This window comes from Sturnus vulgaris, chromosome W, assembly GCF_052056855.1.
Source record: "Sturnus vulgaris isolate bStuVul1 chromosome W, bStuVul1.hap1, whole genome shotgun sequence".
NCBI classification, from domain to species: Eukaryota; Metazoa; Chordata; class Aves; order Passeriformes; family Sturnidae; genus Sturnus; species Sturnus vulgaris.
This window is the reverse complement of record NC_142282.1, coordinates 63,783,974-63,810,098: the sequence shown is the minus strand read 5'-3', so window position 1 is coordinate 63,810,098 and position 26,125 is coordinate 63,783,974. Positions and strand designations below refer to the sequence as shown.

At 43.7% G+C, this 26,125-nt stretch overlaps 2 protein-coding genes and 1 pseudogene across 10 annotated transcripts in view; 1 reads left to right on the top strand and 2 right to left on the bottom strand.

The window, feature by feature from the left end:
* The window catches only part of LOC148220295 (ubiquitin-associated protein 2-like), a 221,675-nt gene extending 196,195 nt beyond the window's left edge, over positions 1-25,480 (top strand). For all 9 annotated transcript variants that reach the window (XM_088155558.1, XM_088155556.1, XM_088155555.1 and 6 more), the window contains 7 exons: positions 15,787-15,865; positions 17,307-17,521; positions 20,326-20,425; positions 20,509-20,616; positions 22,092-22,159; positions 22,859-23,035; positions 24,508-25,480. In XM_088155558.1, coding sequence (XP_088011684.1) covers positions 15,787-15,865; positions 17,307-17,521; positions 20,326-20,425; positions 20,509-20,616; positions 22,092-22,159; positions 22,859-23,035; positions 24,508-24,600 — 840 coding nt within the window. In that variant the 3' untranslated portion in view covers positions 24,601-25,480. The remainder of the gene's footprint in view (positions 1-15,786; positions 15,866-17,306; positions 17,522-20,325; positions 20,426-20,508; positions 20,617-22,091; positions 22,160-22,858; positions 23,036-24,507) is intronic.
* On the bottom strand, positions 7,144-8,301 carry LOC148220297 (uncharacterized; the record flags this gene model as incomplete). The annotated part of the gene is given in 1 exon segment (XM_088155563.1): positions 7,144-8,301. A coding segment is annotated over 1 exon segment (1,146 nt), but the record flags the coding sequence as incomplete, so codon positions are not given.
* On the bottom strand, positions 8,953-13,079 carry LOC148220296 (uncharacterized; annotated as a pseudogene).
* Positions 25,481-26,125: the final 645 nt, after the last annotated feature.

Here is a 26,125-nt window from a genome sequence, read left to right as displayed (position 1 = left end):
GAGCACAGAGAGAGAGGGCCTGTGGCCAGAAAGGGACTGGAACCGAGCTATACTGTTCTGTTTTGCTGTCAGTTTTTATAGCTGTTGTTGTTTCTGCTATTTTGCCTTGTTAGATATCAGTAAAGAACTGTTATTCCTATCCCCATATCTTCTGCCTGAAAGCCTCTGATTTGAAACTATAATAATTAGAAGGGAGGGGGTTGCACTCTGCATCTCAGGAAAGGGGTTCTTGCCTTTCCTTAGCAAAATACCTGTCTTTCAAACAGAGACATTGTTATAAATGATAGACAAAAGTCTCGAGATTCAGCAAAATTTTAGATTGCTTTATTTGATATAGAAAGAGCAAGCAGCGCGCTGGGGAACGCGAGGGGTCACCGCCTACTCCACGCTCCACTGAACCTTGGTTTGCAGCCTCTTCTTATACTGTGGGTTCTCGTTGTTCACAAATTCACAAAGCCTTTGGGTGATAATTAGTCACAGATAGCCATCCGGTCCTTGTAGATGACCACCAGGGAAGTTCTGGAGGTCTGGTTTTTGTAGATAACCACCAGAGAAGTTCTGGGAGTCTGGTTTTTGGGATAGGCAGTATTGATTAGACAAAGGTAGGAAGGGCTTTTTGGGAAGTCCGATTTTGCAAGCTGGTAGCCGATACATCTTATTTGAAAAACATAATATAACATAATGTAATGTAACATAATACAACATAATATAACATAACAAGGTGATTTTAAACAGAATTATTTAATCATATAATTTCCTTTATCTGGTGTCCATGCTTCACTTCAGAGCTTAGTATTCTGGTTTATGCAAACCCCAATGCTTTTGTGATTAACACGAATCTTTTATCAATTGTCACAACATATATACTGGACATGACATTCTATGGTATGGAATATCCCTTTGGCCAGTTCAGATCAGCTGTCCTGGACATGCTCTCTCACAGATCGTTGTGTACCTCTGCACTGGCAGAGCATGAGATGCTAAGAAGTCCTTGACTCAGGGTAAGCATCACTTAGCAACAACCAAAACAAGTGTGTTATCAACAATTTTCTCATACTGAATCTAAAGCAGCACTGTACTAGCTACTAAGAAAACTGAACTCTATCCCAGGCGAAACCAGGGTGGACAGTGTGAAGGGCACAGTTCCTGGGGCAGATATTTTTGGGTTGGTGGTTGGAGGGTGAAGGACCAGCTGATACTGGTGGTGAGTGAGCAGTTTCCTTCGTGTGGAATGCTGTTCTGGCCTGTCTGTGCTGGTTGGTTTGAGCCATGCTGGATGGTAGTGTTTGGGGGGTATATCTTTTGATTTGCTAATGATGTGTTGGGGTGAGGAAGGCCTAGGCCAATGTACTTTATATAGTGAGGCAGGTCCCCTTGACCACTGGTGTGTGACCACAGGCAGGAGCATCCTGGACCAGTTGTGGTTGTTGTAGGAGAAAAATGAGTAGTGTGTTTCCTATGCTTTTTTTGGCTTTTTGGTGTTTCTTGGGTGGGTTTGGTAGCACTGAGGTGCTGTTCCTTGTCTGAATCTCCCCAGGCCTTGGTGGGCCCCCTCCTTGCCTCTTTCAGGTGCACTTTGTCCATGCCACTCTGCTTGGCCCCAAGAAGTGCTGTAGCATTGCTGAATTATTTTGATGGGGTGGTGGAGGTGGCTTTCATATCTTGGCAGTGGGAGACTGTTTGGAAGGGAGAGGGGTGGTGGTGGAAGAGGAGGAGTGTGCAGGGCAGGCAGCATGTTGTTTGGGCAAGTGTGTGCTTGAGGGTCCAGTATCAGTGGGAGATGCCTGTGGACTTGGAGGACTATAGTGGGTCCCTGAGAGTGGCCTGCTGTCCAGAGCCTTCAACCAGGGCAGGAGGCATCAGTGGGATGGGCTGCAGGAGGGAGGCTCATCCCTGCCTGCCTGTGGAGGCCCTGTCTGCCCTTCACGTGTATATATGATGGCCACCTTCTTGCATCACAGCAATTTTCTCTAGTGCATGGGCTGTGTCACAGCCTGGCCCCAGCCTCACCGTGGTCATGCCTGGGTATCCCAGTGTTGGGGAGTGCTGGGACTGCTGAGGATGTACAAGAGGTGCTGGAGGATGTGGAGGGTAGTGGTGACAGCTTGCTGTGGGTGGTTGATGTGGAGGACGATGTCAAAGGCAAATGGCACATGCTGGTGGTGGCAGGGCTGTGGTGGGCTGGGAGCTGTCCCGGGGGAAGGTGATGTCACAGGGATGCAGGTGGTGGCAAGCAAGGGCTGTGGCAAAAGCCAGAAGGAGGAGTAGGACCACCAGGGCACCATGCTGCAGGCAGGGCTGTGGGTGCTGCATGGGTGCTGCATGGCAGGAGCCTGATCAGGCTTGGTGGTGGGTGAGGGTAAATGCTGTGCTTGGATTGCTTCTGGGCAGCCAACTTTATATGGTTCTGTGGATTTCCTTTCATCATAATCTAGACAGTATTTCTGTTTACATTTTCAGTTTTGCTTTCTGTTTACTTTCTCCTGAGGGCTGCTGTTGAAGTATGGAGGAAGCCTGGCTCCTGTGCGTTGCATTAAGAGTATGGATTTAACTTTTGCCTGACAGATTGTCTTCAAGGACTTTGACTGAGACAGTTTCACAAAGTCCACTATAGATAGTTTATTGAGGCGACAGATTCATAATTGCTGTTGATAAATGCTCTTGCTGTTAATGCTAAATATCCTAAGGCTAGCCAATGATTAATTAAGCTAAGAATTCACAGTTCACTAAGCTTAACTTCACATTTAATTAAGCTTACTATCACCCAGGTGTCATCTGCTAAATGCAATTTCTTACTGAAAGAGACATCCCTGATAAGGGAGAAAGGAAAATGAGTCACAACTGTCAATCTGTCCAGCAATCAGTGAAGTGTCTCCTCTTAAGAAGGTATTTCTCCTCTCCACCAAGTATTTGCAAAGGACCATATTTATAATCTTGAGGAGGTGAGACTAGGTCATAGTTTATAAACTTCTAACAAGACTTGTTATGTGTGGAAAAGGGAGTATGAGGCTAATGTCTGGTAGAGAGGCATGGATGCTTTTCTGTGAGGCTTCTGTGTTTTTTTCTAGCTTCATTGAGACATCAAGCTGAGGCCTTTGCTTCACCCCAGATATCATTCAGTTGTTAAGCATGCCCTTGCTCAAGCCAGGTGCAAGATAAGCAAGTGGCTCAGCTCACTTTCTTGCTCAACTAGTCTCATCAGTTCTCCACATTTTGACACAGCAAGCCTGGCAATTTTCTACACTGTGCTGTTATGGTTCAGTGGGTGATGAAAGCATGGTGGCAGAGGCTTTTGGGGTAGCTGTACTAGGGATGCATTTTAGGGTTTCCTTTTAGTCTCTTTTGTGAGTGGTCTTGCTTGGTTTTATTTTCAAGTTTGTCAACCAACATCTATTTTTCTTATTTCATGCTCTTATTATTTATATATATTAGTTAATGTATGTTTTCTTTTTTTCTTATTGACAAACATTTTTAGTTTGTTTGACTTCTTTTTTTATTTTCCCCCACCTTTCCTTATAACATCTACAGCCTTGCTGATGGAAGTGTTTCCTCTCTCTGCAAATATCTTGAAGAATGTTTTTGGGGTCATGTCATTCCTCCCCAGTTTCTCCTCAGTGTGTTGATATTTATAAATAAATGAATAAATGTTGTGAAGGTTTTTCCATCAACTATTCATGCAATGGTTGTGGTTTCTAGATTTTTGGGTATTTGTATTGTATTTTGAATTTGTGATAGAAATTAGGCAACATTTGATGTATGGGAGGCAAGAACTGGTGTAAATATTTGTCTTTGACATACTGGTTTGTTTACATCTAGAAAGTGAAAGTGGGCTGAGTCTCAAGTGCAAGTCATTACTGCTTCCTGGCAATCTTCCAGTAGTGAGAGGTACTGGTGGCTGCTGATACAGTGAGTTGGGGGAGGAGTGTGTGTATGTCTCTTAAAATTTAATTCAATTTCTTAATGCCTATGTTCATGCTGTAAATTCTCACTCTGTTGTTGTCACAGTTTCGGTTCAACTGGGTGGAAACACCAATTTAGTGTAGTGGTTTCAGTTCGCCAATTTGAGATTTCCCAGCCAACGTACCAATTATTGCTGCAGATTTGGCGCTGGCCAAATTGCCAGTGCACCCACTAGAATTATTTACTCATTTCTTGCTGTGAGATAGGTTTAGGAGGAAGGCAAAACAGGCTCAAACTTTAAAGGATGCAAAGAAAAAACTTCATTACTAGAAACTATAAGAAAAAAAATAACAAGAATCAGAATAAAACTTTCAGAAATCTTCTCTTCCCCCCACAACTTTTCTTTCACACTGACAATGTACAGAAACAAATCAGTCAATTTGCCATCTCTAAAAATAGTGTTTCACCAATTTACTTGGGAGACGAGCCTTCTCTTCAGTCTATGGAGATTTCTCCAGAATAAACAGTTTTCTTGTGGCCTCGATGTCACAGTGAATCAGTTGCACGGGAGAATGGAAATCTGATCACTGTGTAAAAATCCCTTCCTCGACTATGAGTCTTCCCACAATCGTTATTGAGGATCATATCAACTTATGTGGCACATTTCAAGGATTACAACAGTTCAAACAAAAGCTTTCTTTGTATTTAAAAACAGAGGTCTTTCTTCTTCTCTTCCCTGGGGGGCAGCAGGGATCTTCTCTCTATTCAAAACTATGGGATCACAGTCACTTCAACATCTGCTTACTTTAGCACAAATCCCTCTGCTCATATCTAGTTAGAATATTTCATCCACACTATAATGCATTTTCTTTGAGTTATAAGGAAACAAGAGTCTCTTCTCCACAGCTGAAAAAAAAATTTCAGTGCAAGAGTGAGACATCTCTATCAATCCCTTCCATCTGGGACCTGACTTCTTCCTTTTGTCTGACCTCGGTGTTTTCATGCTGTTTCTATGCGTATCTTCATCTCAGTCCTTTTCTTTCACCCAGGAGAGAGAACAAAGTGTCTGCAATCTCATTCTGGGCACTGAAAGAGTTAATATCTTGCTTGGGCCTGCAGATGGTCATGTGATCTTTTCTGGGCCGTGGCCTGGAGCTATTTTATGATATAGAGTCTTTTAAACAGCCGTGCTGGGCTGGACTAGGATCTTAGCAGGGGCTCAGCCAGAAACGGTACTGTGTTGCTTGTCTGCATTCCATTTGGAGGGCGGAAGCCCGGCTCAGCCCCCCCCTCCCCCCTCCGCGGCCACAGGGGCTGCAATGGTGTCACGATCCGCTGTTAATACAGACGAGATTCGTGATGGTTCGTTTTTGATCTCAAAGGTGCAAAAGACAACAACAGGGGACAAGTCAGTTTGCTCAAAGCAGAAATGCACTTTTATTGAGTGCCAACAACTCAGTTTTGCGATAGAGGGAAAATTAAAGGAAACAAAGTAAAGAGAGAGAGAGAGAAAGAGGGGGATAGGGAATAGCTACCAACAGACGAGACGGATGTCCTCCTGGTTCCAGCTAATAGACTCCAGTGTCCTTGTGGTCCCAGCCAATAGACACGTCTTCTGTGGGGAGATCTCAAAGGCTTCTCCAGAGGGTCGCTTTCTTATAGTCCTTTTCCAAAGCGAGTGGCGTCTGGCCAAGAGGTGGGGAAATTTATGGGCCATTGTGAGGTACTTGAGACAGAACATGCAGTGGTGCTCTGAGAAGCAGCTGTAGGTGCAGTATCTGTTCGAAGGCATTGTACCCCGTAGACAGCACAGCAAGCACAGCGCACCAGCAAACAGTCCCTTGGCCAGCATCCACCTCGGCCAGGCCAGAACTCCTGTCCAGAAACGGGTGGGGGTCCTTGGGATAGCCTCTAACCTCGCGATGGTCATGAGGCATATGAGGGAAATTCCAGACCGACTCTTACACCACCCCGTGACTCATGATCGTCACCAGGACCACTCCTTTGTAGTGTTGCTGTGAAGCCTTCAGTTGCGAGGTCTTCAGGACCCGTCCAATTTGGTAGCATATCCCGGAAAACAGAGAGACTCAGACAGAATAGAAAAGTAGGAAAAAGATAAGTGAAAGGAAAAGGAGAAAAAGGAAAACAAAACAAATTCAGTTTTTGATTGCTAAGGCATAACAATTTTAAACAATTTTTTCAATTCTTGGATTTTTTCAATTTTTGATTACAAAGAAAATAAATTTTTTATTTAAAAATTAATTTTAAATGCCATACAATTAAAAATAAGCAATTTTAGTTAAAAATCATGTTTTATCCTATTTAGAATACTCATGTAGTTTGTCTTGTGTCAATAACCTTAGGGATATCAACAGTGACTGATTTGGGTACATCTATCACAGATGCCAATTGTGTTAATCGTTTCATCATTTTCCAATTCATAATGTATAGGATTGCTGATAAAACAAAACCAATTAAAACCAAAATCAAGAGAACAATGATGAGATGACACATTTTGTTCAGGACACCTGTAGCAGCAGGTGACCACCCAAAGAGAGTATCCCACCACCTGTGTTCAGCATCTTTCTTTACTCTTTTCAAAACATGATGTATCTCTTTCACATCGTGATGAACAGTTATTAACGTTTTCTGTCCGTTTCTATTGATCCTTTCCAAAATTTCAATTAAATCCTGGTGAAGCAACAATTGCTTTACCAGAGTGAGGTTCATCCCAATGGGAGTAGGCATTAGACGGTGGATCAGTGTGTAATTGGATTGCAAAAGGCAATAAGAAGTAACTGGGGCTATGTCACTGGTGGGGTTTTGGAGTCCCTTTGGGATCCCTTAGACTGCTTCTGCAGCCTTCAGCGATGGAGCAAGTCCCCGAGCCTTGCCCAGATAGAATTTTGGCTCGTGGCAAGCTCTCAGACCAGTGGGGTGAAGAGACCTGGATATGCAGAAAGGCACAAATCCATAGTTTATTCTATGAAGGCATCCTATCTAGCATATACCAACGGCTATTGTTTTACAGGGGTTTTTATCTTTTGAGGGTTTTACAATTTGCACCAATTACCAAGGGAATTCTACATTCTAACCAATCCCCAAGGGATTTCACATTCAAAGCTGGCCTATGGATACTAAAAGAAAATAAGCCACTAATATTGAAGATAGATAAGAGGGTCTACTAAGGGGGGGGAGGGGGAACTGGATTCCTTTTTGTTTTCATCATTTAACAAGCCATTTCTTATCTTTAAGCTATGGTTTTCCAAGGGGCTTGTTCTGAGGATGCAGAGGGACTTTCTTCTTTATGAATATTTTCTGCTCCCCCCACAGGGCTACATAAGAAAAATCACATCCTGCAATCCTAGTAAAGTTACAGACACAAAAGTTTGAATGATTTTTAGTATTCACTACTAATTTTTCTATAAAAACACTATCAGAAGCAGTTCTAAAGCATGCCCATCCATTGCCTATATATACCAGTATAGTTTCAGGAATCTCGTTTGGATGGATTTCAAAGTTACAAACATTCTGTTCTGTGTCCAAACAAATATCTTGAGCTCTAATTGCATTACTTTCACAGATAAACCCTTGTTGTTCCTGGACAATGCAAGTTTCCAAATTAACAGTTTGCCATTTCTCACCAATTTGACGGGCCCATTCCCTATGCTCGAAAGGATAGAGATAGAGAATAGCTCCGTCATGATTCAACCCTAATGCAATGATGGGGAATATTGAATGCACTGAAGCATTGCATATCGTCAGTACAAAGGCTGTGGCTCTGTTTGTGCTGAGCTCATAGGTAAAATTTACTAAGTTCCACCAGGATTGTAATTCTCTTTCAAAATCCGTGGCACTATCCCAAATTATTTTCCGGATTTCAGTAGGAAAAGTGCCTTCCTCTCCTTCTCTTATAATTGAGGCAGCAACTGATTGCATCCATAACTGAGCCTGGATACAGCTGAGAGCCAGAGAGATGTTTTGTGTAGCACCAAGTGCATCAATTATTAATTTGTGATCATTTGCATTTACCTCTTCCCAATTTGGTAATATGTTTGATAACAACCACTGTTGGGTTCCCAAAGCTCTTAAGGATGACTGCAGTGGTTGCTGTAATTTGGTTACATCTCCAGCTGTGGTAGCAAATTTATCCATTAATACTTCAGAATCGATGCTATTCAAAATTCCCAATCCTGTTTCCACAACACCCTTTTATGTCTATTGTCATTTGTTTCTTAAAAAGATTCCGCTTTCGCAACCAGGTTGTCCACCCCTTTGCAGAAAAGGTGAACAAGCTGGCTGAATTTCTGTGACATTGCATTGCATTAACAATTTAACTTGTTTAAGAAGCCATGCCAAATTAAACAATATTTGTTGTTGGCCAGTTTTCCTAATTACATACGGTCCAATTTAAAAAAATTCTAGTGCTCAGCATATCCGGTGGTTGGGTGGTAGGTGTTACAACATCAACATCAAGTTCTCCCCAGTATTTTGTATTGTTTTTACTACACATGACTTTATAGGAAAATTGTACAGCAGTTAAATTTAGCCAACAATTCTAATTTTGAATTTCACAATATAAAACATGGCCATAAAGTCCTGTGCCATAACTGTATGCAGGTTTGATGAGGGATTCAGAAATTAATTCACATGTTATCGTGACATCATCACATTGTGTTACCACGAAAGGAGGAAAAACATTGTTCTTGTCATCCAAAACTAAGGGGGTGCTTCTTCAGTGTTCTGTGAAAAGTAAACACAACAGATTCTACCTCCAGGAGGCAGGAGATTAAAATGATGGAACTATCCAGCGTGTAGCATGGACTGGAATTCTGTTAACTTCCCAATCATTTTGCTGCCAAAAAGGAAGCCACTCTGTACCTCCTTTAAACACAGCAAAAGGAGGCCACTCTGTACCGCCTTTAAACACAGCATAAGAGTCAGTGTAGATGTAAACAAGAGAGGTATTCTGTACCTGAATTTGGAAAACACTCCAAACAACTCCAAACAACAAAAGCTCCCTAACCAGAAAGCTGCCTTCTCCCGCGTCAGTTACTGAGGCAGGTTTGTCTTGGCTGCTACCCAAGCTCCCAGTTTCTATGAGAGCCAAGCTAACCACAAACAGTCCTTTTTCCCAGATAGTGTTGAATCCCCATTCTACCTGGAAAGGATCTGTAGGATGAATAGGAACCAGGGCTTGATGAGCTGTTGCTTCAAAAATCAGCAATTGCAGTGCTTCCTCCTGAAAAGGAGTCCAATCCTATTTCACCCCTTTCCTCAGCAAGTCATAAAGCGGCCTGGTAATTATTGAAGAATCTGAAAGGTGTTTTCTCCAGAACACTAATAATCCTAGAGCTTGTTGGAGATCTTTCCTGGATTCAGGCATTTTAATTTGATCTAAAGAGGTTAGAGTGTCAGGTGGAATACATGTCATACCTTCTTTCCAGCAAATTCCCAAAAACTTCACTTCCTAAGAAGGTTTTTGAATTTTCTCTGAGGGAATTTGCAAATCAAGGTTTTCCAAATGGGAGATTATTTTTGTTGGGTATCTCCCACTACTTTTATTTCGTTTCCTCCCACAAGGATATCATCAAAGTATTGATAAACAGCTACATTATTAGATTTGGGTTCCTGGACTGGCTGTACAGGAGAGTTAAAAGGAGAATGAGTATTAATTATTACTTCTTGGTCTCGCAAGTCCTGTATAACTGGTTTGATCCCTCCTTCAGCGCCAGAGGGAAAAGGGTATTGTTTTACATTTTCAGGTAATTGAACAGGTGATTTATAGCCAGCAGTTAATTTTATTTCATGTATCATTTGCAAGGAGGCAGCTTTGTGAATGTTTTCTAGGAGTTGGTCGGGGGCACCAGTCAAAGTTACAAGGTCTCCCCTTTCCAAGGGGTTAGGCCCCCTGCCCAGTAAGCTGTGCACTGAGTTAGGGACCATGAGTTACGTTTATTTCCCGTTGTTAAGAAAACCCCATGTCCCCAGTACCCACTAGCTTCTTGTTCTGATAATTCAATCTGATCTCCCCCAGTGAGAGACACTCGAAATACATATTCCGTCTCAGACTCATGGGGGAGGTGCCCATACTCCTTCAATTTAGTCAATTCAGTAGCTGTGTATGGGGTTTCTTTAGTGGTTATATGTGGGTTAAAGTTCTCATCATTGACATAAATATATTCCGTTTTAATCATAGGTCTTAAGTTAGGGCAGCAATGTTCCTCATAATCTTTCATTAAAGTTAGTTCTTTTTGATGATAAATTTGATTAATGTGAATAGCTTCCTTTTGCTTTGTTTCTTCTGGTAAGTCAGTATGCTTTGAATTTTTGGCATGTAGGGCAGCTCGTAACGACTGGTTCTCATCTCACAGTAAATGGTTCTCATCTTGTAATAAGTGATTCTCATTTCTTTCTTCATCTAATTGTTTTTGCAAAATTTGTACTAGGTTTTGTAAAGAGTCTATAATTGTGTTTTCCTCACTCCCTTAAAGCGTGTTTCTATAGCTGATTTTATACAAGCTCCCAAAACTGAGCAGAGTATAGTTTTATTTTTGCCCAGTTTGAATTTTGCTTCATGTTGTAAAGAACAGTCTATCAATCACATTTTCTAAATTATACCAATTACTGTTCACCCATTCTTCCCCACCTTGGGAAGGTTTGGCATTATATTTAGCTAATAGAGCATAAAATGCACTTTATCAGTCATTTTATGAAGGGAAAAGTAAAAACCAGTACAGGGAGGTCTATTGCTTAAGTTACACACACACAGTTTTTTGCTGTGTGCCCCCCTTCGTTTCCCTGTGTGGGTGAAGAGACCTACTGCTTGGGAGGTGCACTTAATTACAAATCTCTGGTTGTCTCTTCACTACACCAAGCAGTCAAAATTCACACAAACAACAAAAAACAACAACAAAGTCCTGCCTTTTGCACCAAGAGATCTTCTGACAACAGAGCCCTCAAATGAGTGTGGGGATGCTGTACACCAAGGCGCGTGCAGTTTGCGGGAAATCTGAATTGCCCTCCTTGCTTTCTAGACAAGCTCACCCCTTTCGAGGTTGCCAGCTAGGTGCGGCTGGAGTAAGACATCCTTCCCCTACTACAACCTACACACAACATGCAACACCTTCTGTCTGTCAGAAAACTGTCCGTGACGCTAATAAAAATATCATGATCCGCTGTTAATACAGACGAGATTCGTGATGGTTCGTTTTTGATCTCAAAGGTGCAAAAGACAACAACAGGGGACAAGTCAGTTTGCTCAAAGCAGAAATGCCCCCAACAGTGGGGTCTCTGCCCGGAACTAATCTCCCAGGGCCCCTGCGGACCGGCAGCAGGGCAAGGTTGCTATGTCAGCTAGATGTTTAGCTGAGCCGTGGGCCGCCTGGCAGTGCTGAGGGGGGGCTAGGATCTTAGCAGCAGAGTGGACCTCCCCTCCCCCTTTCTATTGGGGGCCCCGGCCAAAAACAGGGCTCTGTGGGCTTCCCGAGCCCTGTGTCAGAGCCTGCCCAGCCCGGCCCCAGTCAGGCTAGTTTCTTTTCCAGAGGCTGGAAAACCAAAGAAATCTTCCCGGGGTTTGTTTGTTTTAAAGTGTGAATTTCACAGAGGCGTGTCCATCTCTTTCAGTGGTTTAACCAGTTGGCAGTTCTGAAAACCAATCACTGATTGGTTTTTGTCAGACATAGAGGAAGCCTAGCTGCTCCTCTCAGAAAAAAATCACTTCAGTGTGTTGTCTTTAGTGCCAAACTGAGGTAAATCCCTTTTTCCTCTCCAGTCCTCCATCTAGCTCTTGACCAGAGAGGGGTGGGAAAACCTCATAGACAAAGGCAAAAAACCAAAGAAGGCTCTTTTCTCCCGTGGGAAGGTGATCCACAGTTTATTGTGTCTCGCACACGGTGAAAGGAGAGAGAGAGGATGGCAGGCACTTATAAACTCAGGGAAAGGGGAGGAACAGACCCGCGACCAATGGGACACTGCCAACGGGGAGGGGTTAAGGGAGGGCTGAACCAACTTCACAAGCCTCGGGGGATACAGAGCAAACCATTTTCTCAGTGCAATATATAAATATAACAGTGCAATATAAAACCATGAACAGTGCAACTTAAGAAACAAACAGTACAATACAACACCAAACCAGCACAGTTGTGTTTTGGGGTTTTTGTTTGTTTTAATTTTGGTGTATATTACATTGGTATATGCTATCTTTTCTGTTAGTCTGTTGCAGGCTGCCTGTGTAGTAGAGATCTTATAAATGCCTTAGCTGGTGTGTGTGGTACCTAGTGAGCTGCTTGGTGGAACTTCTATTACATCAGAACACTTATTGTTTTTCAGTCCTTTTGTGTCTTGAATTTTGAGTCTATTCCTGATATTTCAGTTTTTGCTTTAGGCACCTTCTCCTGCATGCCTTCTGTAGGTCAGGAAATACTCGTGTTGTTTGAAGAGCAGAGTATCTCTTCTGATGTTTTCCTATGGGCAAGAATGAAATGTAAAGATAACCGGTTTGCATCCGTATTTTCTAATGGTTTTTGTTTTGAATGTGTGTATGCACAGGTGTGTGGGAAAGGGATATTCAGTGCTTTTGTGTTTTTCCTGTCATGGTTTAATGCCAGCTAGTCATCAAGCCCCAAGCAGCCGGTCGCTCACTCCCCCACCAGAGGGATCAGGGTGAGAATCAGAAAAGCAAAAACTTGAAAACTTGTGGGTTGAGATACAGACAGTTTAATAGGAAAAGCAAAAGCTGCACACACAAGCAAAGCAAAACAAGGAATTAATTTACTGTTTTCCATGGGCAGGCAGGTATTCAGCCACCTTCAGGAAAGCAAGGCTCCATCACATGTAAATGCGGACTTGGGGAGTCAAACACCATCATTCCAAATGTGTTGCCCCCCTTCTTCGTCAAGCTTTATATGCTGAGCATGATGTCATATGGTCTGGAATATCCCTTGAGTCAGTTGGGGTCACCTGTCCCAGCTGCATCTCCTCCCAACCTCCCATGCACCCCCAGCCCCCTCCCCAGCATGGCCTTACAAGGAGCAGAAAAGGCCTTGACTCTGTGTAACCTCAGCAATAACAAAAACATCTCTATATTATCAACCCTGTCTTCAGCACAAATCCAAAGCACAGCCCCATACCAGCCACTGGGGAGAAAATTAACCCTACCCTGGGTAAAACCAGCACATCCCCTACATGAGGGGCAGTGGTAATAATTGCAATCCTTAGATCCTGTTCTCATGTGGATTTGGTTATATTTTTTCTGATTTATATAGGGAAAAAATGCTACTGCATCAGTTCCAGTTCACGTCAAATAAATCCTGTTCAGATCTCTTCTCCAAATGTGCTTTTTGTGTTATGATGTTCCTTAGAAGGACATGAGAGTGCTTCTTTTGAGTAACCTGCAAAGATTTTTAATAGGAATTTGGTTGTGTTTTGCTAAGTGATTCATGCTGGAGGTGCTGAGGCGGAATTACCTGAGAAGGAAAGGAAGATGAAATATGACACAGTTTCAAATTACAGAAAACACCTGCAATACTAAATCCTTGCCAGATGGTTTCATGTTTCGTGATGGAGGACACACAGAAATGCAGCAAGGAGGAAGGTGCTGGGGAATTTGCAGAGAGGAGTATGAAGGAGGAGGATGCTTTTCCAATGTTGAAGACTGTGGAAATTGATACATAAATGGTTAAAGCATTAACTCTTTGTGCTGGTTTGAAGGCAAGCCAGCAGAAAGAATTGACTCCACACAAATATGTTGCAAGAGATTCCAAATCAGAACTACAATTTAATAGGAAAATTACAAAAATGGCAATACTACAGGAACATTGGCTTAAACCAACAAAGAATATGACCTGACACCCTGTTGGTCAGGGTGGTAGCAGTCCCGTTGGAGTGATGGATGTGATATTGTCAAAGTAGAGATCCTGTAGAAAGGTCTGGTCCTTCTCTGGAGGTCCAGTGGTTGTATCATGGTGTCCCAAGCCCCAGATTATATACAGGTAGGAATGTTCACTTCCTGCCCCAGGGCAGGGAATTTCACAATGGGATGATATCATTCTATGAGTCATACTGGTGAGTCCTTGATGGCCCATTAGCAGAGATGGGCCCCCTTTAGGCTGTGTTCATTGGGCAGCTGTTGCAAACCAGTGACTATTAACAGCTCATCAGAAGGTGATATAGGTGGTGATAGAATACATACCTTAAACTGTAACGCAAGACACTTGATTTGTAGGTTGTGGGGAGAAAACCATGAGAATTAGGAGGAAAATTACTTAGTAGAGTACCAGCCTCATATGTGTTTACCCAGAAAGGGAAGGGCAGATTTTTCTCTTTTTGTCCCAAACTGAAGACAAAATATTGCTTTGGTTTTGCTGGCATGTCCTGTCAAAGTGTGAGCTTTCTAGAGTTGTTATGAACAAGCTCCTGTTTGTTCTGTTAATGTTCTGTTAACTGTGGAAAACACCCTGTTTTTATGTTAATTGTTGCTGTTGTTCTGTTCTGATTCCCACTCCCTGGAATTGTCTTGCCATTGTGCCCTTTTCCTCCCTGTCGGTAACGCCTTTGCTGCTCCCAAAATGATGCCTGGCAAATGAGAAGACCGCAAGTACTTATGGGACACAACTCAGTAATAAAAAAACCCCTAAAAACAACGAGCCAATATAACATCGAAAACCAAAAATGGTACTCCCAAGTAAGAAAAACAGTGAAGAAGATGAAATCGCCAACCAGGACCCTCCTGCCTTGTCACCATGACTTGAACAGCACCCGATCGACATGACACCCCTGGACTACGAGCCAACCAGTGTCTTCTGCGGGACTCCTGTGAGGACAGAAGGCCCAGCTCTGCTGCACAGCAAAGCTGAATTCCTCCTCCTCTGGATCGTCCATCGGGAGCAGCGGTGGTGCACGTGACCCGTCGGGCTCCCACCCAGAGCTAATTTCTCAATAAAGGCATTAAAACGGGAGCCGGTCTCCTTGCCCTTATTCATTTCAGAGTGAGGATTTTCTTACCTTTCTGTAGAAGAATGATCTAAGGCAGTGGTCTCCACCTTTTTGATTGCACCGCCTCATCAGCAAAAAAATTGTGAGCACTCCCAATATATTTTTATTTATAAATTATATATGTATACTATTGTACTAATATGTATGTTATAAAACATACATGAAAATAAAAAGATTAAAATAAAAAAATATGAGAACACATTTTTATTTTCATGCTCTATTTTTAATTTTTAAAAATTTTATTTATTAATGGTACCAAAACCAATTTCTTCATGCATCCCAGTGGATTGTCTTGTGCACCTCACTTTAGAGACTACTGATCTGAGTTCTCTTGTAACATAATTTAAATAAATTTTCCAGTCATCAGGTGGTAACTCTTTTTCAACAATTTTAAAAATATTTGTGCTGTTTTCCTGGCTGATGTTTTTTACTTTTAGAAAACAGAGCATGTTAAAACCTTTAGACTACATCCACATTGTGATTATGGTCCTGGCTTGAACCTAGGTCTTTGGCCCCTGATGGTCTGTTGCTCTTCCAGACACAGTCTCGCTGGAATATGACAGCTCAGAGCTGCGGGTTGGGAGGGGTAAGCGTTTAGTCATTGCCTTTAATTTACCATTAAGAGATTAAGTATTTGTATATGATATTAAAAATGTCTGTAAAATAGGTTTATTTTGAAGTTGAGAATACAGGTAAACCTTCAGCTATGCTGTAAATGATAAGGTCAGTTTCTGCCCAAACTTCCTTTAGTTCTTCCTTTTAAAATTTTCTTATGCTTATAAGAAATAGAAGAGTTATATTATAAAAAGTATAAGGGTTCATAAGAGTGGTCCAGCTCTGTTATGGTTTCAGCATTTCAGCTATTAATAAATGACGATGTCTTTTTCTAAGGATTACTACGGAATTACATTCCCTGCTCCTGCAACCTTGACAGGAAGAGATGGAAGCCTTGCTAACAACCCCTACTCAGGTGAGTATTATTTAAACATGAGGATGCTGAGTGAGATGTGCTAGTCATCCTGCTGTTGCTGAAAAAGCAGTCATTTTCCCTTTCTGTAGGCAGTTAAACCCGTCAGTCCAAACTAGCCAAACAAAAGCAATCATCTTTCTTTCAACCCTGACATTGATTTTTTTAATAGATTTTTTTTTCTTCATGGTTTTGGTCAGTAATTCATGTGACTCAGAGGTTCTTGGGAGTAAGTTGGATACCCTTTGAGAATAAGTGCAAAATTGTTACAAATTTAAATGGTAGTGTAATCTAGTGTTCTTCCCAAGCACATAGAGGTGCTTGAAAATATTCCATAGCTTAATAATTCTTTTTGAAATTTGACTGGCTTGCTTTCCTTTATTACTACTATTTTAGTACTTGTATGTTCTCAGCAGGAGCTGCCTCTAGCAGGCTCCCTCTCACCCTCTCCCCCTCTCCAAATCTAATGGACTTCATTCCCAAAAGCATGTGGTCTAAGAAGCCCTTTTTTATTCCTGCTCTTACTCTTCAGTTATTGTTGTGCAAAGATGACCTTAATGCTATCCAGGATTTTCAGCCAGTGGTTTTCTTTCACTGCAATCTGATTACAACTTAAAACTGTAGCTATAGGTGTTATAATTCCTATAACGATGATATTAAGTGTTGTCATACTTTTTGGTAACCAACATAAAGGAATACTAGTTGGGAATGAGATAGATGTGAGTGATATATGTGACTTCCCTAACAACATGTGAGCATGGTGCTCTGTAGGCCACCAGAAAATGCAAGTGTTCAGGAGTTTTTCTGCTGCATAATCATTTCTCTTGTGAGTCTGCTTTTGGGGTAAAAACCGAATTTCCCTTCCTACTTCTTAAAAAAGGTGGCCCACAATGCAAGTCTTGCTTTCTTGGCTTTCAGCTATTGTTTCCAGAACTTTGGTGGTGTGAGGAACCAGACATATTAACTGTAGTCATGCTTGGCAAATAAACAGACTGACAAAAATATGCCTATCACTTCCTGTAAATCCTAACTTGCTTTCAGCCCATGAAGCTTAACTAATCAGTTTAACCTCTAGGAGAGCCACACTTTAACCCAACAACTATTTGCTCTTTGGCTGTTTACCACACTTGCTTTTAGCATGTTTTATTGCAATGATCTGATATAATGAATCTGCTCAGATTGTGTGAGATAGATAAGTATTGGTATCTCCATTTTAACAATGGATTAGCCATGGCATGGTGTTCTCTGCCACTAACAGGCAATGTCCCTGTAGCCATCAGGAACAGAGACTGGGAGAGGGCTTCCCATGAACAACTGCAGGCTTTCAAGCATAGGATGTGGTCTCTTCTGTAATTGTCTACTTGTGTTCAGATATTGAATCCTTTGAATTCTCCACTTCTGGTGTAGCTTTGTTAGTTTTTCTGATGAGTTTGTTCTTTTGCAGGTGATGTAACAAAATTTGGCCGTGGGGATTCTGCCTCCCCTGCTCCTGCTACCACGCTCGCCCAGTCGCAACAGAACCAGACTCAGACTCACCATACAACTCAGCAGCCATTCCTCAATCCGACCTTGCCCCCAGGGTACAGCTACACTGGGTTACCTTATTATGCTGGTGTGCCCGGTGTTCCCAGTGCATTCCAATATGGGCCAACCATGTTTGTAAGTGTGATAGCCTAAACTGTAACCCTCCTTGTGTGCCTCTCTGGTTTTGCTCTCTTCAGCCCAAACCTTCTACATCTTAGAATCACAGGATGGTTTGAGTTGAAAGGGACCTTAAAGATCATGTAGTTCCAATGCCTCTGTCATGAACAGGGAGACCTTTCACTAGACCAAGTTTCTCCAAGCCCCATCCAACCTGGCCTTGAACACACTTCCAGGGATGGGGCAGCAACAACTTCTCTGGGCAACCTGAGCCAGTGTCTCACCACCCTCATTGTAAAAAACATCTTCCTCATGTCCAATCTAAATCTATCCTCTTTCACTTTAAAGCCCCCTTTGTCCTGTCACTACAGACCCTGGTAAAAAAATGTTTCTGTGTCTTTCTTATAAGCTCCCTTTAAGTACTTAAAGGCTATGATAAGTTATTCCTGGAGCCTTCTCTTCTTCAGGCTAAACAGCCCCAACTCTCTCAGCCCTTCTTCAAAGGAGAGGTACTTCAGTCTTTTGATCGTTTTCATGGCCCTCCTCTAGACCTGTTCTAACAGGTCTTTCTTGTGCTGGGGGCCCCAGAACTGGATATGGTACTCCAGGTGGGGTCTCATGGCAGCAGAATAGTCATCTTTCCCAGTCTGTAAGGGATCTCCAAAAACATGCAAGCATGAGAAAATAGCTGCAGTCTCTTCCTCAAGAAAATGGGAAATTTAAAAGGCCAGAGCTCATGGATTCCTGTGCAGGTTACTGTAAATAGCAGACAGCTGCAGCTCTTGGACTTAGTGTTCCTGAAAGCCTGTAGCATCCTCCAGATAGTCAAAGGGAGATCCAAAGCTGAGTCAGAGAGCTGAAAATGCCTAGGAAATCCTTTTGAGGATGGAGGAGACTGGATTAAGTCAGAGAGCAGGGAGTCTCAGGAGGGAAAATGTTATTGGGAAGAGGGATGCTCCAAGCAGAAGGGTAGATGACTATTTTAGGGCTCTGTAGTACTGTATCTTATAAAACCGACTTGGGCAGGAGTTGGTGTTTCATTTGATTCTGTGGGTGACAATTTGCTGTTTACAGTCAGTGTATGAAAGAGATTCAACAAGGCCAAGTGCTGGGTCCTGCACTTGGGTCACACCAACCCCCCGCAGTGCTACAGGCTGGGACAGAGTGGCTGGAAAGTGGCCCAGCAGAAAAGGACCTGGGGGTGCTGGTCAACAGCCAGCTGAACATGTGCCAGTGTGTGCCCACGTGGCCAAGAAGGCCAATGGTATTCTGGCTTGTATCAGCAACAGTGTGGCCAGCAGGACCAAGGCAGTGATCATTCCCCTATACTGGCCACTGGTGAGGCCACACCTCGAATCCTGTGTTGAATTTTTGGCCCCTCACTACAAGAAAGATATTGTGATGCCTAGAAAGGCTGATCTGGAACAGAGACTACACAGAGTTAAAAGGAATATAATAGGTATTTATTGAAAGGCCTTAAAAGGATACACCTTGGGCAGTACAAGAGCCTGGCTAGGGGCTGCACTCAGGTTGAATCCAAGATGGATCCCAGTCACAAGGTGTTACACTTTTATAAGTTTTGGTTCATCTACATATTGGGGTCAATTGTCCAACCACAGTCACAGGTTATAAAGTCTCAACTCCCTGGCTTGCACCCTTCCCTTTGCTGTTGTTTATGCTTTGTGGGTAACAGTTGTCCTTGATTCTCTAGCTGGAAAGGGATTGTTTTGTCTAACTACCTGGTGAAGAGAACTTACTAACACATAATATGAAGTTTCAGAGTTACACACCAAGCAGCAGAGAATCTGAGAAATATAAAAGCTAAAATCCAAGGCATCAAGGTGCTGAAGCATGTCCAGAGAAGGGCAACGGAGCTGGGGAAGGGTCTAGAGAGTAAGTCCTATGAGGAGCTGCTGAGGGAGCTGAGGGTGTTTAGCCTGGAGAAAGGGAGGCTCAGGGGGACCTTTTCACTTTATAACTCCCAGACAGGAGAGTGCAGCCAGGTGGGGGTTGGGCTCTGTTCCCAGGGAACAAGGATCAGGACAAGAGGAAATAGCCTCAAGCTGTGCCAGAGGAGGTTCAGGTTGGACATCAGGAAGAATTTCTTCACAGAAAGAGTTGTTAAGAACTGGAATGGACTGCTCAGGGAGGTTGGTGGAGTCACCATCCCTGGAAGTGTTCAAGAAATTACTGGATGTGGCACTTAGTGCCATGGTTTAATTGACAAGGTGGTGTTCAGTTGAAGGTTGGACTTGATCTTGGAGGTCTTTTCTAACCTTAATGATTCTATGATTCTAAAAAAATACACTGTCACAGCAGTTCGGAATGGAGAAATGACACGACATTGGCATTTCATGCAGCAGAGAGATCTTTAATGGCTTACACAGCTCTTCTATACCCTATTCAAAAGACTCCACATTCGAACCTGATTGGCTATGATTGGTTACCACCCAGCTCATTGACCAATAGCTACCTGCTTACGTTCATTATCAGGGATTGGCTCTCTGTAGCTAAATCCCTCCTCCTCTTATGAAGCATACAGTCACAGCTATATGCTGTCATAATACACCATCTGTTTTGAGAGAGGGTTGTGCTGTAATCAAGTGGGCAGCTCTGGCAGAAAACTTGGAGCTTGTATAAAGCCACTACAGCAATTTACTTCTGGAAGCGTAAGTGCCATGTCCCATGTCAGCCCAGTGCTCCCAACTCCAGACTGAATTTCCCACAAGGTTAAGGTGCCTTCTCCACTAGATAGCAGAGGGACCTTGCGTTTTGTGTGCCATTCTCTGGGTAACAGTCTTTTGTTTCCTTCCTTTGTCCAGGTACCTCCAGCATCTGCTAAACAGCATGGAGTCAACCTGAACACCACGTCGACTCCTTTTCAGCAAGGGAGTGGCTATGGGCAGCATGGCTATGGAGCAGGTATGCTTACCACTGTGCTTTTCATATGCATATCTGCAGAGCTGTTTGCTCACTGTAACACCCTGTCTTGTACACACTGGCAGGCTATGATGACTTAACACAGGGAACAGCAGCTGGAGATTACAGCAAAGGAGGCTACAGTGGGTCATCTCAAGCACAAAACAAATCTGCTGGCACTGGACCTGGGAAAGGTAACATGAGGTTGCTCTTGAGTGGGATTTAGTAGGGTCAACTCCTAGTGCTGTGCAGTCAACAGAGCAGCCAGCTCTAAACAGGGTCACGATCCAAGCTGTTTGTCCATCTCACATATACAAAATGCTTTTTTAATGGCCTGGGTGTTCCTTCTAAGCCTCACAGCTGAACTTTGCATAAGGATTTGTGTGGCTGATGTACAGCTTTGTCCACAATTATACATGGGAGAAATGGTAAGCTGTTTCCTCTGCCAAAGTTTTCTTTGCTGAAGAATATAGTGATCCTGCAGCAGTGCTGTGTTTTTGAAGCCTAAGCAGTTGGATGCTATTGCTGAAATTGTCCTCTGCCAAATGAAGACTAAATTGGATTTCTTGGTAGGCACTTGAGGTAGTTGTGTGTTAGGGTTGAACAGGGCACTTCACACATCTCTGGGCTGTTTGGCTTCTGTCTGTACACCCTGTAACTCATCACTTTCTTTTGTGCCTGAAAATGTTTCTTTTGTGACTGTAAAGGCTGAAGAATTTTACAGCTCATATGAAAGCTTTATTCTGCACATGCTGGTTAGACCTGAGAAGTGTATACTTAGCTGCTTAGCACTAGCTAGTTCATCCTTGGACTTAAGCAAGTACCAAGCATTTGCTGTGCATTTGAAATGCTGTCTTCAGCCAAGAGGTGATCATGCTCTCATCTGTAGAGGAGCAATCCAAAAAGGAGCAATGTCCTAGGAAGGGAACAACCATAAAGCAGTGCACACCCTCTGAGCCCAGTCCTCTGATTCACTGGCTAAAGGAAGAGCTAGTTTTATTCTGATGCAGATGAAATGATTAGAGACAGTCTTTATAAGACTGAATAAGTGCTTGGTTTGAAAATCACCTTGCTGGTGAGTGTTCATGAGCCTGATATGGCACCAGACTGTCTAGATGGAAGGCAGCCTGAATCAGTGATGTTAATTTTCTCTGGGCAGAGGAGCATTGCAGACCTCACCCTTCTGCAGGATGTAAAAGGATAAGGGTGCAAATGTGTAGCAGATGCTGAATCTCATTGCTCAGTGCACTACTGGAAAGCTGTTGAATGCTACAATAGAGCCAAATACACCCCTAATCCTAGGGGAAAGCTGTCTTTTTGTGAGCTTAAATGAGTGTTTGGTGCAGCCAACTGCTGCTTGGTGAAGTGCATTTGAATCTAAGTGGTAACCACTAGATTGTGAGTGTGGGTGATTTATTCCAGTTGACTGTTTTCCTGCTTTGCAGTGAGTGAGGAACCGAACTATTTCTTCTGTTCCCATGTGCAGTGCTGTGGGTCTGACAGCACAGAGAACCCCACTGGGTGGCCCAGCAGCAGGGTGTGGGGTGCAGTGGTTGTAGACAAAGGTGCATCCACTGAGGCTGTCAGAGGAGCTGGGAGCAAAGCATGGGGCTCATGTTAGGTGATGGTTGACTTTCCCATTGTTGGTGGCTGTTTTTTTGTTTTCCAGGTGTTTCTGTGACCTCAAGTAACACGGGTGTGCCTGATATCAGTGGCTCAGTCTACAACAAAACTCAGGTGAGTAATGCTGGACCCTCCTCTCCTTTGGTCTTGAGGCCTGATCCATGGCTCCCCTTGTGGAGGAGGCTAGGGTCGTTCCCAAGTCAGTTGGTCTCAGGGCTGTGGCATTTCTTATGCTGGCTGTTTGCTGTTTGAGAGGAGTCTCACCCCCTGTCCCACTGCTTCTGATGTCAGCTGTTGGCATAGGTGCGGGCACTCTACACTGCCCATGCTGCCCCACACGTGCTGTGTCCTGGTTGCAAATGAAGTGTGATGGCACTAATGTTTTTGGTCAAAATATCCCTCAAAGCAAGTGAGCAAAGTGGCTGGGTTGAGCTTTGGTCAGGGGGAGAAAAATCTTATTGCAAGTGGTTCTGCTTTTGTAATTCCAGCCTGAGCCCCCATAATGTGTGAAGGACTGATTTCAGGCCGCTGCTGCCATCCCATGTCCCACTGAATAAAAAGAGGTCAGGGAAAAAAAGAGCATAATAGCTGTGGAAATAAAAATAAAATGTTAGAGTCATTAGTTCAGAAGAATGGATTAGAAAAGGAGGTGAAACTCATCTGCTGAAGTGCTTGCAGGTGTAACTTGGCTTGCTGTGTGGGGGTTGATGAAAGTTGCAGGTGATGTGTGTTTGGGCCACTCTTGTTCTTGTTTGGTTACCATGGGACTGCTCACACCAGTGTCTGATGCTATCACCATCACCTCTTGTGCAGATATTTGACAAACAGGGATTCCATGCTGGCACGCCACCTTCTTTTAGCCTACCCTCTGCTCTTGGATCAACTGGGCTGAACCCAGGTTATGCTCCAGCCCCATTTCTCCATATCCTCCCTGCGCATCAGCAGCCTCATTCCCAGATACTGCATCACCACCTTCAGCAAGATGGGCAGGTGAGTCAGCCTCTTGATGAGCTTCAGTGTGCTTGAGGGCAGATTCCTAGCAAGGTCTTGGGGGTTTTTGCTTCCTTCTGGTTTTTGCTTTGCTCATTGGGAAAGGGCCTTGACAGCAATTGTAGACTGACAGACTCAATGCTGTTGGCCAGCTTGGGGAGGGAATCTCATGAAGTTCAACAAGGGGAAATGCCAAGTCCTGCCCCTGGGGAAAAATAACCCCATGCACCAGTATACGTGAGGGGCCAAAGCAGCTTGGCAGAATAGGCCCTGGGCATCCTGATGGGCACCAAGTTAACCACGAGCCAGCACTATGCCCTTGCTGCAAAGGCATCCTGGGCTGCATTAGCAGGAGTGCTGCCAGCAGGTTAAGGGAGGTGATCCTTCCCCTCTGCTCAGCACTGGTGAGTCCTATGTCCAGTTCTGGGCTCCCCAGTACAAGACAAACATGGCTGTATTGGAGAGTCCAACAAAGGGCTACAAGGATGATGAAAGGACTGGGTCATCTCTTATCCGTAGAGGCTGAGAGAGCTGGGACTGTTCATCCTGGAGAGGAGAAGGCTCAGGGGAGATCTCATCAATATATATAAGTACCTGGAGGGAACGTGCAAAGAAGATGGAGCCAGGCTTTTTTCAGTGGTTCCCAGTAACAGGACCAGAGGCAATGGGCACAGGCTGAAACATGGGAGATTCCCTCTGAACATCAGGAAACACTTTTTTTACTGGGATGGTGACCAAGCACTGGCACAGGTTGCCCAGGGAGGTTATGGAGTTTCCATCCTTGGAGCTGTCTGGACATAGGTTTGAACAACTAGCTCTAGGTGACCCTGCTTGAGCAGAAGGATTGGGCAAGAAACCTTGAGAGGTCCCTGCCAGCCTCAGCCAGGCTGTGATTCTGTGAAGAGGCCATCCTGATGTGGGGGCATGGAGAGATGGGCTGTGAGGTGTGAAGCCCAGGCAAGCATTGATGTCCCCTGGCTGTGGCAGGAGAGCAAGCTGTGAACACTTGTACTGTAATTCTGGGGGGGAAAATCATCCCCTTGCAGATTATGTGTTGGTTCCAATTTCTGATTTGGTTTTACCAGCCCATGTTTCCTTACTATAAATGTTCCCCAAAAAAGTCTTCTGCCTTAGAATCAAGAAATAGGAAATTACTTCTCTCTCTGGGTGTGTGCTGTCTTTGGCTGGTGCACTGCTTCTGTTCACCTTGGGAGAGTTCCTTTGCTGTCCCCAGTCCTGCTCCTCTTCTTCCCTGTCCTTAAACCTGAGTAGGAGGTGGTGGGATGGTGGTCCCTGCTTTTTTGCTTGGTTTCTCTGTGACTGTCCTGGATTGCAGGATGGAGATGTTGCAGAGCAGAAACAGATCTGTCTGGGGGGAGCATCACTGTGTTGGTGGAAGCTCTTCTGCTGATGTATGGACAGGCTTGTCTTCCTAGTAGTGTTGGTGCTCATGTCTCCTTTCTGATTTCTAGGGTGGATCTGGCCAACGCAATCAACCCAGCACCATGCAGCAAAAGTCTCAGGCTACCAAAACCTATGGCACTTCTCCATACTGGACAAACTAAATCCAAAACTGGGGAGAAGGGAGAGGATGAAAGGAGAGGAGGCAAAAAAAAGAAAAAGAAAAAGCTGACCCCCATTCCTAGAATTATTAGGAGAAATTACTGCTCAGCCAAATGTCTGTGTGGGGAGAACTGCAGCCAGGCAGCCATTCTCGGTGTGACTTGCCTGCTTCCTCTTGAAGTTGCTGTTGTATGTAATATATTTATGTATGTATTTGTAAATGTAATAGAGGCTAAATGTGGTTTTCTGCATCTTGCAGCCTGTTTTATTTTCTTTGTAGGGAAACTTATGAATTTCCCATCTGCACCAGATCATCCTTCCATGTTTTTTTAAGCTTTATAACTGTCAAAAGACAAACTGCCTTTTTTTTTTTTTTTGAGCTGGAGCCCATTTATTTAATGCAGTTCTAAATTCAGGCAAATAAGACCTGCCTTCCCCCCTCCCAAAAAAAAAAAGAATCAAGATGTGTCCTGTTGGTTTGATTTCTGCTCTCAGCCCCCAATATAGCTGTTACTTTAAAGACATTAAAAAGGGGCTGGGAGAAGGGAAAAAAAAAATTGTGGGTCTTCCTCTTTCTTTCATCTCCTCATTCCTTCCTGCTGTGGAAGAGGAACTCTTGTGGGTAGGTTGTTCACTCTCACCTTTTTATTTTTCACTTTTTTTAAATAATAAAGGCCTCTTTTTTGTTTGTGGTTTTTGCTTGTGTTTTTGTTTTTTGGTTTTTGTTTTTGGGAGGAAGGCGGTGGTTGTGTGTTTTGGTATTGGGTTGGGATTTTTTTGTTTCTCTAGCAAGAGACGTTGGATGGCTCAGTAGGTCCTGCAACTTCCATCATTAGAGGCAAAAACTATGTATCAGTTTCTTAAATAAAAGTATAAACTGTGTCTTGTACCTCTTTTTGCCTCAAGCCACCCTGCCCAGAAAAGACACAGCTATTTGATGGAAACTTCACCTGTCCCTCCCCACTTTTTTCTAAAACAAGACCCTGTAGGCAACTCCTGGTCCTTCTTGTCCTACACCAGTGCGGTGAATGTTTTAGGAGTTTTATTTCTTTTAACTCCCCCTCCACCTAATAAATATTTGAGTCTATCACTAGTGTTTGTCCGAATTTTCAAAAGCCTCAAGCAGTTTTGCTTTTCTAGCCTGTCCCTTTATACCTCCTCCTGCTGGAAAGGTAAGAGCAAGAGATGGGGATGCTGAATACTGTGACAAAGGTGAGCACACCTTGGTACTGAACGTTCATAGGTAGCTGCATTGGGTTGGGATCCTGGGCAGCACCCTGACTTCTGCCACAAGTATCATGTCTGCATTTGCTGTCCTGTGACACTGTGCTCTGTCTGAGGCCCTGTGGAGCAGCTGGGAGTGGTAAGGAGGGAGCACAGCAGCACTGTCCTTCCTTGCGTTGCCTATGAAGTCCATGGTCCGTGGTGAGGTTCAATAAGGCGAAGTGCTCGGTCCTGCACTGGGAATACATCAATCTGTTCCTGCAGGCTGGAGACTTAGTGCCTCCCTTCCCTCCCCTGGCAAGC